General features: G+C 35.5%; 1 protein-coding gene across 1 annotated transcript in view; it reads left to right on the forward strand.

The window, feature by feature from the left end:
• The window catches only part of BRCA2 (BRCA2 DNA repair associated), a 53,372-nt gene that overhangs the window by 24,535 nt on the left and 11,304 nt on the right, over positions 1-17,533 (forward strand). Inside the window, exons 13-21 of the mRNA XM_059995993.1 lie at positions 264-333; positions 7,702-8,111; positions 8,583-8,764; positions 9,512-9,699; positions 11,317-11,487; positions 11,982-12,336; positions 14,060-14,215; positions 14,319-14,463; positions 16,511-16,632. Coding sequence (XP_059851976.1) covers positions 264-333; positions 7,702-8,111; positions 8,583-8,764; positions 9,512-9,699; positions 11,317-11,487; positions 11,982-12,336; positions 14,060-14,215; positions 14,319-14,463; positions 16,511-16,632 — 1,799 coding nt within the window. The remainder of the gene's footprint in view (positions 1-263; positions 334-7,701; positions 8,112-8,582; positions 8,765-9,511; positions 9,700-11,316; positions 11,488-11,981; positions 12,337-14,059; positions 14,216-14,318; positions 14,464-16,510; positions 16,633-17,533) is intronic.

Raw genomic sequence — 17,533 nt, forward strand, 5'->3', positions numbered from 1 at the left:
ACTGATTTCTTATATATGTTTGCACTGTGAGTTATTTGGTATTCATCATTATCAATTTGTGAATCAAATTTTTGATGGTTATTAACTAAGCATTCATTATATGCATTGAAAAATTTTAAATGTATAATTTTCTCACATTTTTGTGTAAATATTTACAATAATGTGTAATGAACATAGGAAATAAAATCTCCCATTAGATTTTCATTAATACATAATGTAAAAGACATTTCATTAATACATAATGTAAAATAATGTTTTTCTAGGCACAATGAAAGATAGAAGATTGTTTATGCATCACATTTCTTTAGAGCCAGTTACCTGTGGACCCTCTTGGTAAGACATGTTTAATTTTTTTTTTTTAATTCTACTAATATAGTATAGGGAAAATGTGGGGTTTTTAAATAAATATTTCTAGAAATGCTGGCTCTAACATACAGTACAGACATTAACACTTCCCCTTTTTGAAAGCCTGCATCAGGATTAAATAATTCTGTACTTTGGTAGTACTTTATAGTGCTGTGCGTATTATTATGTCATTTTTAATAACTTTGTAAAGTAGAAAAACAGATTTTATTGCAATTTTGTGGATAAGGTACTGAGGTTGAGAGAGATTAAGGAAATTACTCAAAACCAATTAATAAAGGTGGCCTATATTATATCTCAATTATATTGGTGGAAGTGAAAGAAAAATTAAAGATGGCATATGTTGAAAATATGCTTTTATCTCTCCTCCCTCTCAAAACCCTATTAGTTACTAAGAGAATTTTTTTTAATGTATAAATCTGTAAGTACAGTGTTGTTTCAGAAGAAACAACAAAATTTTAGAAGCTAAAAATCATAAATGATTTAGAAAGACATAGAAAACTAAAACCTAACATTAGAGCAAGCAGAGAAGCTATTCAGTTTCCCCTAAAGAACCTGAGAAAGACTCAAATTGGCAGCAACATGTAATTCTGAAGGTGAGGTAGAAAATAGGAAGATTAGTTGAAAATCTGTTTAAGAGACATCTATATCCCCTCCCCCACTGCAGGCAGGCAATTATCCCTCTTCTGTCAAAAGACCAGAAGGTCATTCTCTGGAGAAGATGAATTGGAGGGATTCTGAATTGGGGATGGGGTTGGGGGAAGATTCTGAAAAGAGAGATAAAGTAAAAATCTGGATGTCGAGTAGTGAGACTCCCTAGCCTCCTTCCCACACTTGGCTCCCAAATGCTGGCAGCCAGGCCTTTAGGCGGAAGACTAGACGATTGTTTCTGTGGGTAACAGGAATAGAAAAGACTAAAAATACTGACAGTTGTGGTTACTTAAGTTAAACCGCATACCAGATCACCAGACAGTGAAGCCAACAACTGACAAGCCCACCAGCACACAGCTTCCAGTCAGCTCTTCAGTGCTTCACACTTAAATGAGAATAGATAATCAAGGATCACTAGTCATTGGAAGAAAGCCTCTGGGAAAGATAGTATCCAAAGTACAAAAACCAAAGAACAGAAAAGGAACTTAGAGGAAATAGACCATGCAACAAGAAGAAAACTTCAAAAAAAGTACTAATATTTTCAGGAAAGAGAACATATTGTATCTGTAAAATAAGAACAAGTTGCTATAAGAAGAGTTCTTGGAAATTAAAAATATGATGGCACAAATAAATTAACTCAGTAGAAGAAATAGAAGATAAAAGTTATGAAAACTCCCAGAATATAGTGCAAAAAAGAAGAGGAGATGAAAAAAGAATGAAAGATAATTTTAAGTCAGTCCTGTGGCTCTAACATCTGAAGAATTGGACTTTGAGAAAGAAGTAACAGAGGAGAAATACAAGTTTTCAAAGAAATAATTTAAGATATTTTATCAGTACTGAAGGACATGAGTTTCCTTGATTAAAAGGACCCTCTGAGTAAGCACATGAATAAAAATGACCTGTACTAAAGTATATCCTTGTGAAATTTTAGAAAATCAGGTTTCAAATGAAGTTTCCAGAGTCATAATGGTATGAGTCCTCTCATCATTAACAGTGGAAGCTAGAAGGTTATAGATTACAGAGCAATGCCTTTAAAATTCTGAAAGAAAATGATTTTCAACCTAGAATTCTACCACTGACCAAAATATCAAATAAGTGTGAGGATAAACATTTTTCAGATGTAAAGTATCAAAAGGTTTGTCTCCCACACACTTTTCTCAGGGAGCTAACTAAAGTCCATAAATCAGAAGGAGGAAGATATAGGATTTAAGGAACAGGAATTCAACACAGGAGAAAGTAAAGGGAATCATCAGGATTATACAGAAGGGGGAGATCCCAGAATTAGAGCTGTGTGGCTAAACCTAGACAGGTACCCAGACCATTTTGGTAGAATAAAGCCCTGGGAGAGTTTGCCTACCAGAAAAAGATTAAAGCAGAACCTGAAGTATTTTAATGTATTAAGAAACTTCTTGGTAAAGATGGTGAATTGAGCATACTCACCTACTTTAATTGCCTCTCAAATTTTTACCAAAACAACCATGAAGGAATTCATACATACACACATACACACACACACACGTCCCCTCCCCAAAGACAGGGAGAATGGGAGAGGAGAGACCACAGTGACTACATTGTTCAAAGCATACATACAGGAGAAAACTGATTTGAAAGTGGTAGTGGGGAGAGGAGAGAACCAATCATTTTACACTAAAGAAGCCTCAGAAGCTCAGGAACCGGTGAATCTTCAGAATTGGGTGGTGAGGGACTTCCCTTGTGGCACAGTGGTTAAGAATCTGCCTGCCAGTGCAGGGGACATGGGTTTGAGCCCTGGTCTGGGAAGATCCTACATGGCGTGGAACAGCTATGCCCATGCGCCACAACTACCGAGCTTGCGCTCTAGAGCCCGCAAGCTACAACTACTGAAGCCTGCGCTCCTAGAGCCCATGCTCCGCAACAATAGAAGTCACTACAATGAGAAGCCTGTGCACCGCAATGAAGAGTAGCCCCTGCTCGCTGCAACTAGAGAAAGCCCGCACACAGCAGCAAAGACCCAACACAGCCAAAAATAAATAAATTAAGGAAAAAAAGAAAGAAAAAATAATTGGGTGGTGGAGAAGGAGCCAAAATAAGGGTATATAGGTTGAGAATCTATTTAAGATGCCGTCAAATCCCCTCCTTCACTCCATGAAGCTGGGCACTACCTCTTATGCAGTCTAACAAAAGACTAGAGGTTAACTGTCCAGGGAGGGTACAATACAGGGTTTCTTTATTGAACACACTAGGCACAGTGGAAGGCAGGAGTAATATACTGAAGGCAAGGGGATCAGGTTAATGTGTGCACACTGAATGTTGGGGGGCTCTCCTCCCCAGGTCTTCTTCCCCCACTCAGCTTCCAGAATGCTGGTAGCTAAGTTTTCACTATTAGAAGCTTCCAGTTAATCTACAGTGTTGCTTACAATCAGTAACGGTGTACCAAAGGCTTCCAAACAGCTCTGTGATCCCCGATGCTTAAATAGGAACAGACAACCAAAGATTACCGAACATCACAAAAATCAAAAATGAAATAACCAAAAATCAAACTAATGAAAATAACTTAGAAGAAACACTATTCAAGGAGCAGAATGAAAAGAGAATTATATGTATAAAGCTGAGAGTTTGGGTGTGAATGAATGATAGGTACATAGAAAAGCAGCAGAGTTTTAAAAAAATAATAACCCAATGGAAAGCAAAAGTTGTAAAGATAGGAATTACAATGAGAATGTACTACATATTAATACCACATATACTTTTTACTAATATAACACACTCAGCTGTGAAAAGTATTTAGTCATAATATAAATGTAAAATATTGACAGAATCGAATATGTAACTTGGGAAGATGAGGAAAGGAGAGAGAGAAAGAGTGTTTGGTAAAGTGGAAGTGGTCTTGTAGGAGCTAAATCTCCATTCTCCATGGTGGCTCTTCAATAGAAAAAAGCCCAGAAGAAGCAGTTACTGAGGTGTCACTTATAGATAATGGATGTGAATATCACAGAAGCATCTCAAATTGTAGACAGCAGTTGTAAAATCTTTTCTAATGGTAAATTTTTAAGCCCAAACATATGGTTTAAATTGCATTAATGTTATCTTTTCAAAAATAACTACTTGTGACATTGTTGAAAAAGTCATCGACCTGTATTCTGGAATATATTTTTCAGCAGGCTACTAATATACATGTTTTGAATGTAGAAATCCAGGTGATTTTTAAAATTTTCATTTTCAAAAGTAGGTTGTAATATTAAAAATAAAGTAAATGCTTACTTATCTACATATTACCTTAATTTACTCATATGATGGGAAAATAGTTTTATGCATTTAACAAACAGGTATTAAGCACCTTTTCGAAGTATCTAATTTATACTGTGTTGATAGATGAAAAGATATGTAAGTCCAAGTCAGATTGCTTGTCTTGGAGCCAGGCATGAAAAGAATTATTGTGCTATAAATACTAAAATGAATATAATAAAGTGATGTGAGAGCACAGAAAAATTGGCAGCTTAATTATGTGACAAAAGTTTAATAGGAAAAGTACTTTAGATGGAATGTAAAGAATGCTGGTTAAAGAGGGCATTCCAAATCTGGAAACAGTAAGAAGTTGTGTGACTTTCATCATGGGATTTGTCAGGCTGGGGGTGGGCTGAGGACGAGGAAACACAAAGAAATGGAGAGAGTAGGACCAAGAAGGAAGCCTCCTGTATGTCATTTCTGACAAGTCGAAACCTGGATAGGCGATACTTTGTCTTTGGAAGTTTAAGAAGAGACGTGACGTAACCAGATTCGTGTTTTAGAAACAGACCAGAGAGAAAAGGTTGCAAGGAGATTAGTAAGGAACTAAAGGCCTTAGTTTAGTTAGTACATGTGGTAGAGAGCAGAGAGTGAGTGGAAGACAGATTCAAGATTTGGCAAGAGAGTCATTAACTGAGAGTGGCAAAATATCTCCATGTGGATTCAAATAGAGGTCTTGATCATAACTTGCAAAGCAAACTCCTCATTTTCACAATATTTTTCATATTTAAAAACATTGGAGTGAAAAATCAGTGAAAGTAAGTTTTGGAGTACACAGGTTTATTCATTCCTGTGCACTTGATCTCATCTAGGTCTATTCAAGAAAACCAGTCCAGCCATTGTCCCCTCTCTCTCCTGCATTGATCATTTTTCCACCTTACTGGATTAGTCCCATCAGTGTAGGTAGTTGCTATAAATCTCCCATCTTGAAAAGAAAAGCCTTTCTTGACTCCTCTTATCCCACTAGTCCATTTCTATGCCCCACTTAAAGCACATCTTATGAGAATTGTCTCAACTCACTTTCTCTACTTCATCTCTTCCCTTTCTCTCCTGAGCCCATCCCAGTCTTTCATCACTACCCACTACCCCTCATCAAGATTACCAGTTACCATTTTCTTTACTCTGGCTTCTGGGACATCTGTCTTACGTCTCCTCCTATCCCACTGGCTGTTCTTTCTTACTCTCCTTTGCTAATTCTTCCCCTAACTGCTAAAGGTTAAATACCCGCATGGTTCAGCTCCAGATGGCTTCTCTTCCTGCCCTTCCTCCCTAGTATCTCATCCACTCATGACTCTGTATACCATCTATTTGGTGACAGCTCCAAAATTAATATCTTTAGCCCAGATTTCTTCCCTGAACAACATATTTATTCATTCAGCTACCTACTTGACATTTTTATTTGGGTAACTTACAGATATCTTAAATGTAACATCTCCAAAGCTGATATTCTTTCCCCTTACTTGTTTTCCTATAAATGTAAAAGTCTAACAACTCTGCTTTCAAAATATATGCCAAATCCAATCACTTCTCACCATTTCCACCCTTAACACCTGGTTCAAGTCACCATAAAACTGTCTACATTATTTCAACAGAACTGGTCTTCCTGCTTCCTACTTTGCCTCCCCCCACCTCCCTATACACAGTGAATTTTCAGCAAAGAAGCCAGAGGGATCCTTTTAAGTATAAGGCAGATTATGTCATTTCTGGACTCAAAAACTGTTCCATGACTTCCCATCTCATAGTACAAGCCAGAAGTCCTTACCATGGTACGCAGGTTCTTTGTGATCGGGCCTTTTTGCTACCTTTCCAGTCTCACCTGCTAACTTTCCCCTTGCCTACTCTGCTCCAGGCACACTTGTGTCTAGCCCAGTACGTGATGTCTACTCTGCCTGTAGCAGTCTTCTCCCAAATCTCTTCATGGCTTTCCCTCTCACTTCCTTTAGGTCTCTGTATAAATGTCACCTTGTCAATAATGTTTTCCTTACCAGCCTATATAAAATATCGTTTATTTATTTCTGCTGGACACACTTCCTGTCCCCCTTACCATGCTTTAATTTTCTCCATAGCATATATAATACCAATTGACATATTTACTTGTTTGTCTGTTTCCCCCCACTAGAATGTAGACTCTATTAATTTGTTTTATTTGTCACTATATCCCCCAGCCAGAACACTGCCTGGAAAGTAGTAGGAACACATTAAATACTTGCTGGATAGATGAATGGATAACTAAATAAGTTGTAGGGTAACTTCAAGTTCCATGGGCTTAGGGTTGGGTAAAAGGAAGTATGGGGTTTTCAACAAAATATCGAGGAAGAACATGTACGCTAGGGAAGGTGGTAAGTTTAGTTTGGGACATGCTTAGTTTGAGACGAGTGTGGAACATCAAGATAGGGATGTCTGGTACTAGATGCAGTTCAAAGTATAGGAATAACACCTGGGGAGTGTCGGGCATAAAGATACAGATTGATATTTTTATTGTTAGATGGTAATTTAAGCAATGTAAATGACTCATATCACCCAGGGGAAGTGTCTAGGGAAGAAATCCAACTTTGGAGGCAGGAAGATTTTTAAGAGAAAGAAGAAAAAAACAGTTAAAAAAGAAAAGGAAAGAAAGAAAAAGAGGGACAATCGTGGTGTAAATATTCGCGGTGAGAATTTTAAAAAGGAACAAGTTGTGAAAACTGTTAGAGGTCAAGCAGAATGAGTTTACACATGAAGCTTTTTTTAATTTTGGTATTGGGAGGTCATTAGCAACTTTATTGAGAAAAGTTTCTGTAGAATAGTGGGGAAAATGAGAGTTCAGAGAGTGGAAAGTGAGGAAGTGAAAATAGCTAGTTTAGATTACCTACGGAGGAAGGTTGGCCATGAGGGGTACGTAACAGTATCCGCTTGAAAGGGAGATAAGGTTGAGAAAAAAGTCAAGAGTGGGCAAGGCTTTCTGAATGAAAAAGGTGTAACAGATGATAGAGAAAGGAAGGAGATGGAATATCATTGCAAGAGTGGGGCTCCCGAGGAGACTGGGATACTAGATGGGGTCAAGAATACAGGTGAAGAGGTTACCTTGAGAAGAGGACGGGTAGACAGATGTCTGGCGAAGGAGGTAAGTGAGGAGCTGTGATAGACCTGGAAGAGACAGATGGGGGAATCCAGGTTTGACACATTCTCTTCTCTCATGTTTGTAGGTGGTAAAGTCAAAGCCTGGGAGTCAGTGTGTGAGAGATAGTTACAGACTTGGAGAGTGTGGTATTGTTTTGGAGGGCAACCATGATGAAATGCAGAACGGTTACCAGAATAGGATTGCCATGTAGCAATTGAGGGTCTACGAAAAAAAAATACATATTCCAAAACATTTATATATATATATATATATGTACATTTACTGGTAAATAATCAAGCTTAAATATTTTCTCCCCATTGTAGCACAAGTACGGAAAGGCGAGAAATGCAGAATCCAAATTTCACTGCATCTGGTCAAGAATTTCTATCTAAATCTCATTTTTCTGAACACCCAACCTTGGAAAAGTCTTCAAGCAGTTTATCAGTTTCAGGGCAGCCACTTTGTAAGGTTCCTGCCCCAAGAAATGAAAAAAGGAGACACTCGACAACTACAGGCAAACCAATGAAAGTCTTTGTCCCACCTTTTAAAACTAAATCGCATGTTCACAGAGATGAACAGTGTGTTACCAGGAATACTAATTTCGAGGAAAACAAACAAAAACAAAAAAACATAGATGAACATGGCTCTGGTGATCGTGAAAATAATGTTAATGACAGTGAAATTCATCAAACAACAGCTATGCTTTTCACAAAGGGTGAAGAAGAACCTTTAGGTATTGTGTGAAAATTTGTGTTGATGTATTTTTGCCTTTCAGATATATATATTTCTTATGTTAAATAACACCTTGAGGATTTTTGCCCCTTTTATGATGATTACTAATTTCAAAACCTTTTGTATTGCTTTATTTTCTGTCCAAAGATTAAGTTTAAATTACTCTAATGTTTTCTTTCAAAGGTAGCTAACTGTAGACATTCTTCTTAAAAAAAAAAAGCTATTAGACATGCAGTCTAGGACAGCTATTATTGGATTATGATTTTTATCAGGCTACTAATTTTCTTCCAAATTCGAAATAAAAATAATCTATTTCTGTTCTTTTAGAAACATTTATCAAGTAGAAACTTTTTTTCATCCCTTAAGATTTAAAGTTAGAGCAAATTGATATATATCATTTTATAAAACAAGGGTTGTGCTTTTAAATTTTATATTCAATTTTACTTTTTGTTAATTATTTATTCTTTAATAGATTTAATTACAAATCTTCAGACTGCCAGAGATATACAGGATATGCGAATTAAAAAGAAACAAAGGCAACGTATTTTTCCACAGCCAGGCAGTCTGTATCTTGCAAAAACATCCACTATGCCTAGAATCTCTCTGAAAGTAGCAGTAGAAAGCCGAGTCCCCACTGCATGTTCTCATAAACAGGTATGCTTTTGTCTATAATGCTAATTAATAGCTTTTATAGCAATGTGTAACTTTATTTCATTAACTGGCATCTTCAAATTGTTTAAAGAAAACAAATTGATGCAGAAATGGATGAGTAAAATCATCTTACTTCCTAATCAGCCTGCAGTGGCAACCTCCTCCTCTGCTGTCTTATCCTAAAGTGATCAGTGCTTCAAAATTACAATTTCTCTTTCGCCTTCAAAATGTATTCATTTTATTACTATAAGTGCTCTCAGCTGGGTGTTAAAGTAGTCTCATTGAATTTAAAGTGTGAATGACTCATAACCCTGAACCTGCTAAGAGCCATTTACATTTTTAAAAGGATTCTTATTAAGCCAGTACTATCTAGTTGGAATTTGGAGCAATGGAGAGGTGAGAGTCTGGGCCTCTTCTGAGTTTTTTAACTTAAGAGGTTTTCTTAAACATTAAATTACTTTTTTATCCCCACAACGACTTCCTATGGCAGATGTAGCAGGAGGCATGTACATAAGGGGAATGGGAAAGGTGCAGCAGACTCTTGAATGTATAGGTCATTTATATTATGTAAAAATTTTTTGACTTCCAGTAAGTAAGTTACATATTTTTATAGTGAATATTTTCATATTTAAATGAAAAACTTTGGGTAGATTCAGTTTGGGTGTGTTATAATTTTTTTTTCTGTGAAACATTCTTTTGTTTGATGTTTCTTACTCATTATCAAATTTTTCTATCATTTATTTTGTGCAGCTATATAGGTACGGTGTTTCTAAACATTGTGTAAAAATTAACAGCAAAAATGCAGAGTCTTTTCAGTTTCACACTCAGGATTATTTTGGTAAGGAAAGTTTATGGGCTGGAAAGGGAATACAGTTGGCTGATGGTGGATGGCTCATACCCTCCAATGATGGAATGGCTGGAAAAGAAGAATTTTATAGGTACTCTCTGCAAAAAGAAATTTTGTATTAACTAACTTTTGTATGTTCCATCATCTCTCTCTTCCTCACAAGTCCCTTTTTATCTTTCCTTATCTCTCCTGAACTTAAAAATTTGGCTAGAAATCAGAAGTTTATACATTGAATCATTTTAAGTACATGTGGTTCACTTGATATTCTGTTGAAATCTTTTGAAAAGTGAATTTTGGTTTGTCTTAGGATTTAGTGAATTGGTTTTTCTTAAATTAGGACATTATAGCTCTTATAAAATAAAAACTGATAAGAAAGGTTAAGTGTGAGTTGGCCTTATTGTAAACCCACACACATGTGTATACTTGTGTGGATATTCTCTTTCATTGTGTATTTCAGTAAATATAAAATATAAAAAATAAAGTTAAACAGAAATACTTAAATATCAGTAATACCAAGTGACTAGAAAACTCCAGTGCCCTAAAAAATCAACAGTTTAGGAACTATATATCCTCTTAGGATTCTAGTGTTTATACAAACATAATTTTAAATGTTTGCTATCAGGGAGGTATTACCTCATGCCAATGACAAGAGATAGGAAACCTTTCTCCTGTGCCCTTATTTTTGAGATCTCAGTATATCTTTTTAAGTTTATAGTTTTGAGAAAAGTGTTAAAATATTTTTTTCTTAAATTTTTGTTATGTTTTTGGAGTATTTTAAAACACGAATGTTATTTACATCTTGGTACTTGTCCCACATAACAAATATCAGCTGTTGATTCTAGTTGGAAAAGTAACAGCTGTATCACTTAATTGTATTAGGTAGACTGCATAGTGTAGAGGTTGAGTGATTACTCTGTAATCAGGTGGGCATGGTTCAAACTGCATTGTTGAGGCTCAAGCTGTGTTTTTGATCATTCAACAAATATTTATTGAGAACCTACTATGTGTCCGATACTATCTTGGGTACTAGGGATAGCAAAACAAAAAAATCTCTGCCCTAATAAATCATATATTCTAGTTTGGGACAGGGAAAGAAAATTTTAAAAGGGAATAAGTAAATGGTATAATATATTAAAAAGTGATAAATACTTTGAAGATAAAGCTGGAAAAAGGGGGTAAGAGAGAGTTAGGTGAGGAGAGGTATACAATTTTTTAAATAGAGTAAGAAGGCAATGTGTAAGGGTACTGATGCTAGTGGTTGGTAGATAGGAGGGTGGAAGTTTATGGAAGTTCTCTTTTAATTACTTCTGTTTATGTAGTGCTGAGAGTGAGAATGGGAAAGGAGGAGGAGTTGTAGATTTGAGCAGATATCAAGAAGAAAACCAGGACTAGAGAAGGAAGTTCTTAGGTGATTTCTAAAAACAATCTCTTTGATAAGAAATATATAATCTAAAATATAATTATTTTACAGTAAGGATCTCATTTTCCAGTTGAAATAATTGTATTGACTAACATGTTAAGTGAAATTTTTATTAGCATATTTTGATACATGTCATTTTCTAAAATTATAATACTTATTACGTTAACTCATAACAACTTATTGAATGATCTTGTACAATTTAGTTTTTGTGCAAAGAATAGTCGGGGTTATTGAATTCAGTATCATCTTACCTGGTTTTTATTATTTCTTCTACTTTTATTTGTTCAGAGCTCTGTGTGACACCCCAGGTGTGGATCCAAAGCTTATTTCTAGAGTTTGGGTCTATAATCATTATAGATGGATTATATGGAAACTGGCAGCTATGGAATTTGCCTTTCCTAAAGAATTTGCTAATAGATGCCTAAACCCAGAAAGGGTACTTCTTCAACTCAAATACAGGCAAGTTTAAAGCGCTATATTAAGTAATCATATATTGTATGGGTCAGACTCCTGTGCTGTCTGTGACTTGCACATCAGAGCCAGTTGTTGGTGACAGCTGCCATCCCACACTGCTGTTCAGTTGTATAGCGCAGTTCTCTTGTCACCCTCCAGCCCCCACTTAAGAGCAATCACACATTCATACACCCTCTGCTTCCCTCTTCTCCCACCCTCTCCTTAACCTCTTGGCACATGAGAAGAATATGAATTACTAATTTGATCGGCTCTTCAGGGATTGCTAGTAAAGAATTTTTGCATTTTGGGGGTTTTAATATTTAGTTCATATTTTAGCAGTATAAAACTTAATATATTACCAGCTACCAAATTTTAAATTCTCTTCAGTCTCAGTATTCAATAAAGGTATTTAATTTTTATTCTCAATTATTCGGTGACTTTTTTTTACAATGAAATTCTAGACCCACAATTTCTAAAATAATTCTTTTTTTTCCTTTTAGGTATGATATGGAAATTGATAGAAGCAGAAGATCAGCTATAAAAAAGATAATGGAAAGGGATGACACAGCTGCAAAAACACTTATTCTCTGTGTTTCTGAAATAATTTCATTAAGCACAAATATATCTGAAACTTCTAGCAGTAAAATTAATTGTATGGATACCACAAAAGTGGCCGTTGTCGAACTTACAGATGGATGGTATGCTATTAAGGCCCAGGTGGATCCTCCCCTCTTAGCTCTCTTAAAGAACAGTAGACTAACTGTGGGTCAGAAGATCATAATTCACGGAGCAGAGCTGGTGGGCTCTCCTGATGCCTGTACGCCTCTTGAAGCCCCAGAATCTCTTATGTTAAAGGTAAATTAAATTAATGTACACTCTTGGTAAAAATCAGTCACTGATTCAGTTAAATTCTAGAGAGAGTTTACATTTAAATTTTAAAATTTACTTATGCCTATTAAGGATGCTTCGTTTCTTGAAAATGTACTGATACTGTTATTAGTTTAAGTGGCATATTTCTCAGATAGTTAAATATTTGTGTTTTTGGAAAGCCAGAGATATTTACTGAGCTGAAATAATGCAGTTGCAAGTTCAAGAGCAGGAGTAAATTTGCACCGGATGTTTGATTTTGGTACCTGTAGCCCTCATGTTGTTCTCATAGTATTGCTCTGCTTCCACTGTGATTACTTGGCCAAATCTCTGTTCCAGTATGATTAGAACATAAGATTTCAGTGATTCTTGGATATAGAATACTAAAGTACACCTTTCATCTCTATGTAGATTTAAACCTAGATAACAGGACTTTGTCATGTTGAATAGTCTGTAATACTGCTATCAGAAATGACTGCTAATGTTGCACATTCAGATTCACTTTTGAGGTAACCTTGTAAAGAATTTACTTCTGTTGTATTCTGGATCACTGTAATTCAGGAAAGCATTTTAATAAATCAATCATTTTTAAGTTAAAGAGATAATTTGTCATTAACTTGGGTTGCTTTTAGTCAAGCTGAAACAGGCTTTTGTTTTATGTTGCTTAGAATACCAAAGTTGCACTGGCTTTCAATTTTTGTTTTATCAAATCAATATATGTGCATAATTTCAAAACTCAAGTAAAATAAGGTATATAGCCCCACATACACAAAAGCAGTCACTGATGCAACCCTGCCTAACCTCCCTTCATGCTCCCCAAAGGCAGCCACTTCCAATCTCTTTGGCTATTTCTTTTGCTTATACTGTTAGGTCTTCTTTTCACCTTCAGTTTAGACATTAACTGTTAGCTTCCTGCTATGAAAGATGAGGAGTGAAGTCAGTATTCAATGTTTATGTTATAATGACTATGAAAAATATTTTTTGCAACTCAGCATACAGTATACCATGATTACATTTCCTTTCTTTACAACTTACTGCTTTCCCTGGAGTTATTAACTGTCTTGTCTTCTTTGTCTTTCTTAATTTTCTTTATCCTTATTACCAACTCATTCCCACACAGGAGCCATATAAAAATTGTCTCACTATGTTAAAATACCTTTATCAGTTCCATTTCTTTTTCTTGGAGATTCCTTGGATCTCTCCATGTTCCTGCTCAGTTCTGAACTGGTTATCTTCTATGTATGCTGCACAGTTATTCTTGAAATTATTTTCACCTCTTTCTGAGTTAGAAAGCCCTATACTCTGAATTCCATACCTTTCTAGATGTATTCCCTAGCTTTAAGGGCACACAACCGCCAGAGGCTTCTTGAGAAAGGAAACATGCAGGGTTTTTTTATCTTATTACAAGATTGGCTGAATATAGAATTTGAGGTTGAAATATTATAATTCTTTCAGAATTTTGAAGACATTTCCTCTATTACCTTCTTGCTTCTGGTATAGTTTCTGTTAAGTTCAGTGCTGGTCTTATTCCCAGTCCTTTACTATGTGATCTGTTCCTAAGACGTTTTTAAGATTGTCTCCATCATTCTGAAATTTCACAATGAGGTGATTTGGTGTCAGCCTTAAAAGCAGGAAAATTATCATAAAATCTGAAATAGAATTGAATACAGGTATATATTTAACTTATAAATCAATTTATTAATTTGTCCAGATTTCTGCTAACAGCACTCGGCCTGCTTGCTGGTATGCCAAACTCGGATTCTTTTCCAATCCTAGACCTTTTCCTCTTCCCTTGTCATCACTTTTCAGCGATGGAGGAAATGTTGGTTGTGTTGACATAATTATTCAAAGAGCATACCCTATACAGGTATGATGTATTCTTGAAACTTACTCTGTATTTCTTTCTTTAGAGACAATTAATTTGAATGATTGCTCCCTACCCTGTATTTCTGTTTGACACATTATTACAGTGGATGGAGAAGACATCATCTGGATTATACATATTTCGCAATGAAAGAGAAGAAGAAAAGGAAGCAACAAAATATGCAGAAGCCCAACAAAAGAAACTGGAAGCCCTGTTCACTAAAATTCAAGCAGAATTTGAAGAGCATGAAGGTAAAATGAGTTGTATTTACAAGATCTTTTTTTCAGAGTTTTAGAGGCTTCTAACTGGGTGAATTGTCTTTATTTTGAGTAATAGATTTTTTTTTTCTAATTCTGAATTTTTTCTGATTTGAAAAAAAAAATTACATAGGTAAACAGATAAGCATTGAATTGGCCCCGAAATATCACATCTTTATTCAACATAATGAGCTTTTAGATCCTCACAAATTGTCTTAGGCAATTAAACATTACATACCTACAGCACTTTTCAGAAGTCTTAATTAAACTGGCCCGTAAGCTTTAGTACTAAAGTATTTGTAGCATCAATTTTTGGTATTAGAGTAAGAAAAGCAACAAGGGAAAGAACTATCAAATTATTCTCCCCAAGCTGTTTGTCATTCTCTTTCCTCTGTGTCCTTATCTACATAATAGAACTTGCATTTTTGCTGTTGTAGTTGTTGATCTTTATGTTTTTATACCTGGAACTAGAGCTTATTTTCCCTGTGGCATCAATTTGAAAAATAAAAATTATAGTGTTTTATGCTTAAAGGATGTGAAATTTTACTTTTTTTATCTACCTTTTTTATTGCAGAAAATTTTATGTTCTGCATTTCTTCATGATTTTATTTTTTTTAAATTTTATTTTATTTTTTATACAGCAGGTCCTTATTAGTCATCAGTTTTATACACATCAGTGTATACATGTTAATCCCAATATCCCGATTCATCACACCACCATCACCCCCCCTGTCGCTTTCCCCCCTTGATGTCCATACGTTTGTTGTCTACATCTGTGTCTCAATTTCTACCCTGCAAACCAGTTCATCTGTACCATTTTTCTAGGTTCCACATATATGCGTTAATATACGATATTTGTTTTTCTCTTTCTGACTTGCTTCACTCTGTATGACAGTCTCTAGATTCATCCACATCTCTACAAATGACCCAATTTCATTCCTTTTTATGGCTGAGTAATATTCCATTGTATATATGTGCCACATCTTCTTTATCCATTCATCTGTCGATGGGCATTTAGGTTGCTTCCATGACCTGGCTATTGTAAATAGTGCTGCAATGAACATTGGGGTGCATGTGTCTTTTTGAATTATGGTTTTCTCTGGGTATATGCCTAGTAATGGGATTGCTGAGTTGCATGGTAGTTCTATTTTTAGTTTTTTAAGGAACCTCCATACTGTTCTCCATAGTGGCTATATGAGTTTACATTCCCACCAACAGTGCAAGAGGGTTCCCTTTTCTCCACACCCTCTCCAGCATTTGTTGTTTGTAGATTTTCTGATGATGCCCATTCTAACTGGTGTGAGGTGATACCTCATTGTAGTTTTGATTTGCAGCTCTCTCATAATTAGTGATGTTGAGCAGCTTTTCATGTGCTTCTTGGCCATCTGTATGTCTTCTTTGGAGAAATGTCTATTTAGGTCTTCTGCCCATTTTTGGATTGGGTTGCTTGTTTCTTTAATATTGAGCTGCATGAGCTGTTTATATATTTTGGAGATTAATCCTTTGTCCGTTGATTTGTTTGCAAATATTTTCTCCCATTCTGAGGGTTGTCTTTTCGTCTTGATTGTAGTTTCCTTTGCTTTGGAAAAGCTTTTAAGTTTCATTAGGTCCCATTTGTTTATTTTTGTTTTTATTTCCGTTACTCTAGGAGGTGGATCTCATGATTTTCTTCATTGTTTAACTCCATGTTCTAAATAAATTTGCAGGAAAATGGGACTCAATATTTGATTTGCTTAAAATTATCACTAGCTCATAATTAAGTGAATCATGAAATCATTTACTTACATGAAATCACTTTCATGTAAATCATGTAAATTTCATGTAAATCATGAAATTTACAAATTGCTCTAATGAAGTAAACTCTTTGTAGGAGAACTTATTAAACCATGAATACACTAGTTTCAAATTTTCCTGGAGAACTTTTAGCAGATAAGTGGTTTATTTTTAACCTTCCTTCTTTGGGTGTTTTTTTTGTTGAGTTCTCTAGTTTTCAGAGTTCTTAAATTTATAGTTCAGCTAATTAGTGTTGCTTTTTTCCTAGAAAATATAACAGAACGATGTATACCATCACGTGCACTAACAAGACAGCAAGTCCGTGCTCTGCAAGATGGTGCAGAACTTTATGAAGCTGTGAAGGATTCACCAGACCCAAGTTACCTTGAGGTGAGAGAGTAAGCTGGCCTACAGTGAGGCTAATCTTCATCCTTCAAGGTGGAAAGCTATAGTCACTCATCTGGCCACTACAGGAAGCACTGTGTTGAAATGCTGTGTTTCTCCAAGGGATGTGTACCTCAGTGATGGGGTCCTCAGTGATGTACCAAACCAGGGTGCTACATTTCTACTTCTGTACCAAATAGAGGATGAGAGGGTTAAATAATTTATATATTAAATATGGTTTAAAATGCAGGCAAAACTTGCTTATTTTTAAGATAAAACAAATACCTTCAGAGCACTGTCTCAGTTTCCATGTTCTCAGCTCTTTCTCAGATCCTACGTAGAGTTTATTTCATAATCCTCTACCTTAAGGATACTTAGGTGGAAAACTTTCAGAAGCACAAAAATGTGTTACAAATAGCATAGGCTTTAGATCATGGCTCAACCATTGATTAGCTAAGCAAACTGGATATGAAAGAGCTATAAAATGGGCACAAAAGATGTTTTAGGATCAAATTGGATAATGTATGTAAAGGGTACTGTTAACAAAGTTCTATGTAAATGTTATTATTAGAGTATCATTTCATACATTAAGGTAGGCTACTTCCTAAATTTTTAGACACCTGGGTATCTAATTAATGCAAATTCTAGGATTAGTTTGCAAAATAGGGAGGAGGGGAAATTTTAGGAAAACAGTTTATTGATTAATCTCATTTATTTGATGACAATAAATGTTGTATATAACCTTAACTTTCTTAAATAATGGGACCTCAAAATAAAGAATACTCTGCTCGGAGAGTGAGCAGTGCTATTCTGAACAGAATTCCCTTATATTCCCAAATGTTACAACTCAGATTCTCCCTGTGGGAAGTGAGTCTGTTTCAAGCCTGTGAGTATACTTGCTACAAGT

The sequence above is a fragment of the Delphinus delphis genome, chromosome 18 (assembly GCF_949987515.2).
Source record: "Delphinus delphis chromosome 18, mDelDel1.2, whole genome shotgun sequence".
In the NCBI taxonomy this organism is placed as follows: domain Eukaryota; kingdom Metazoa; phylum Chordata; class Mammalia; order Artiodactyla; family Delphinidae; genus Delphinus; species Delphinus delphis.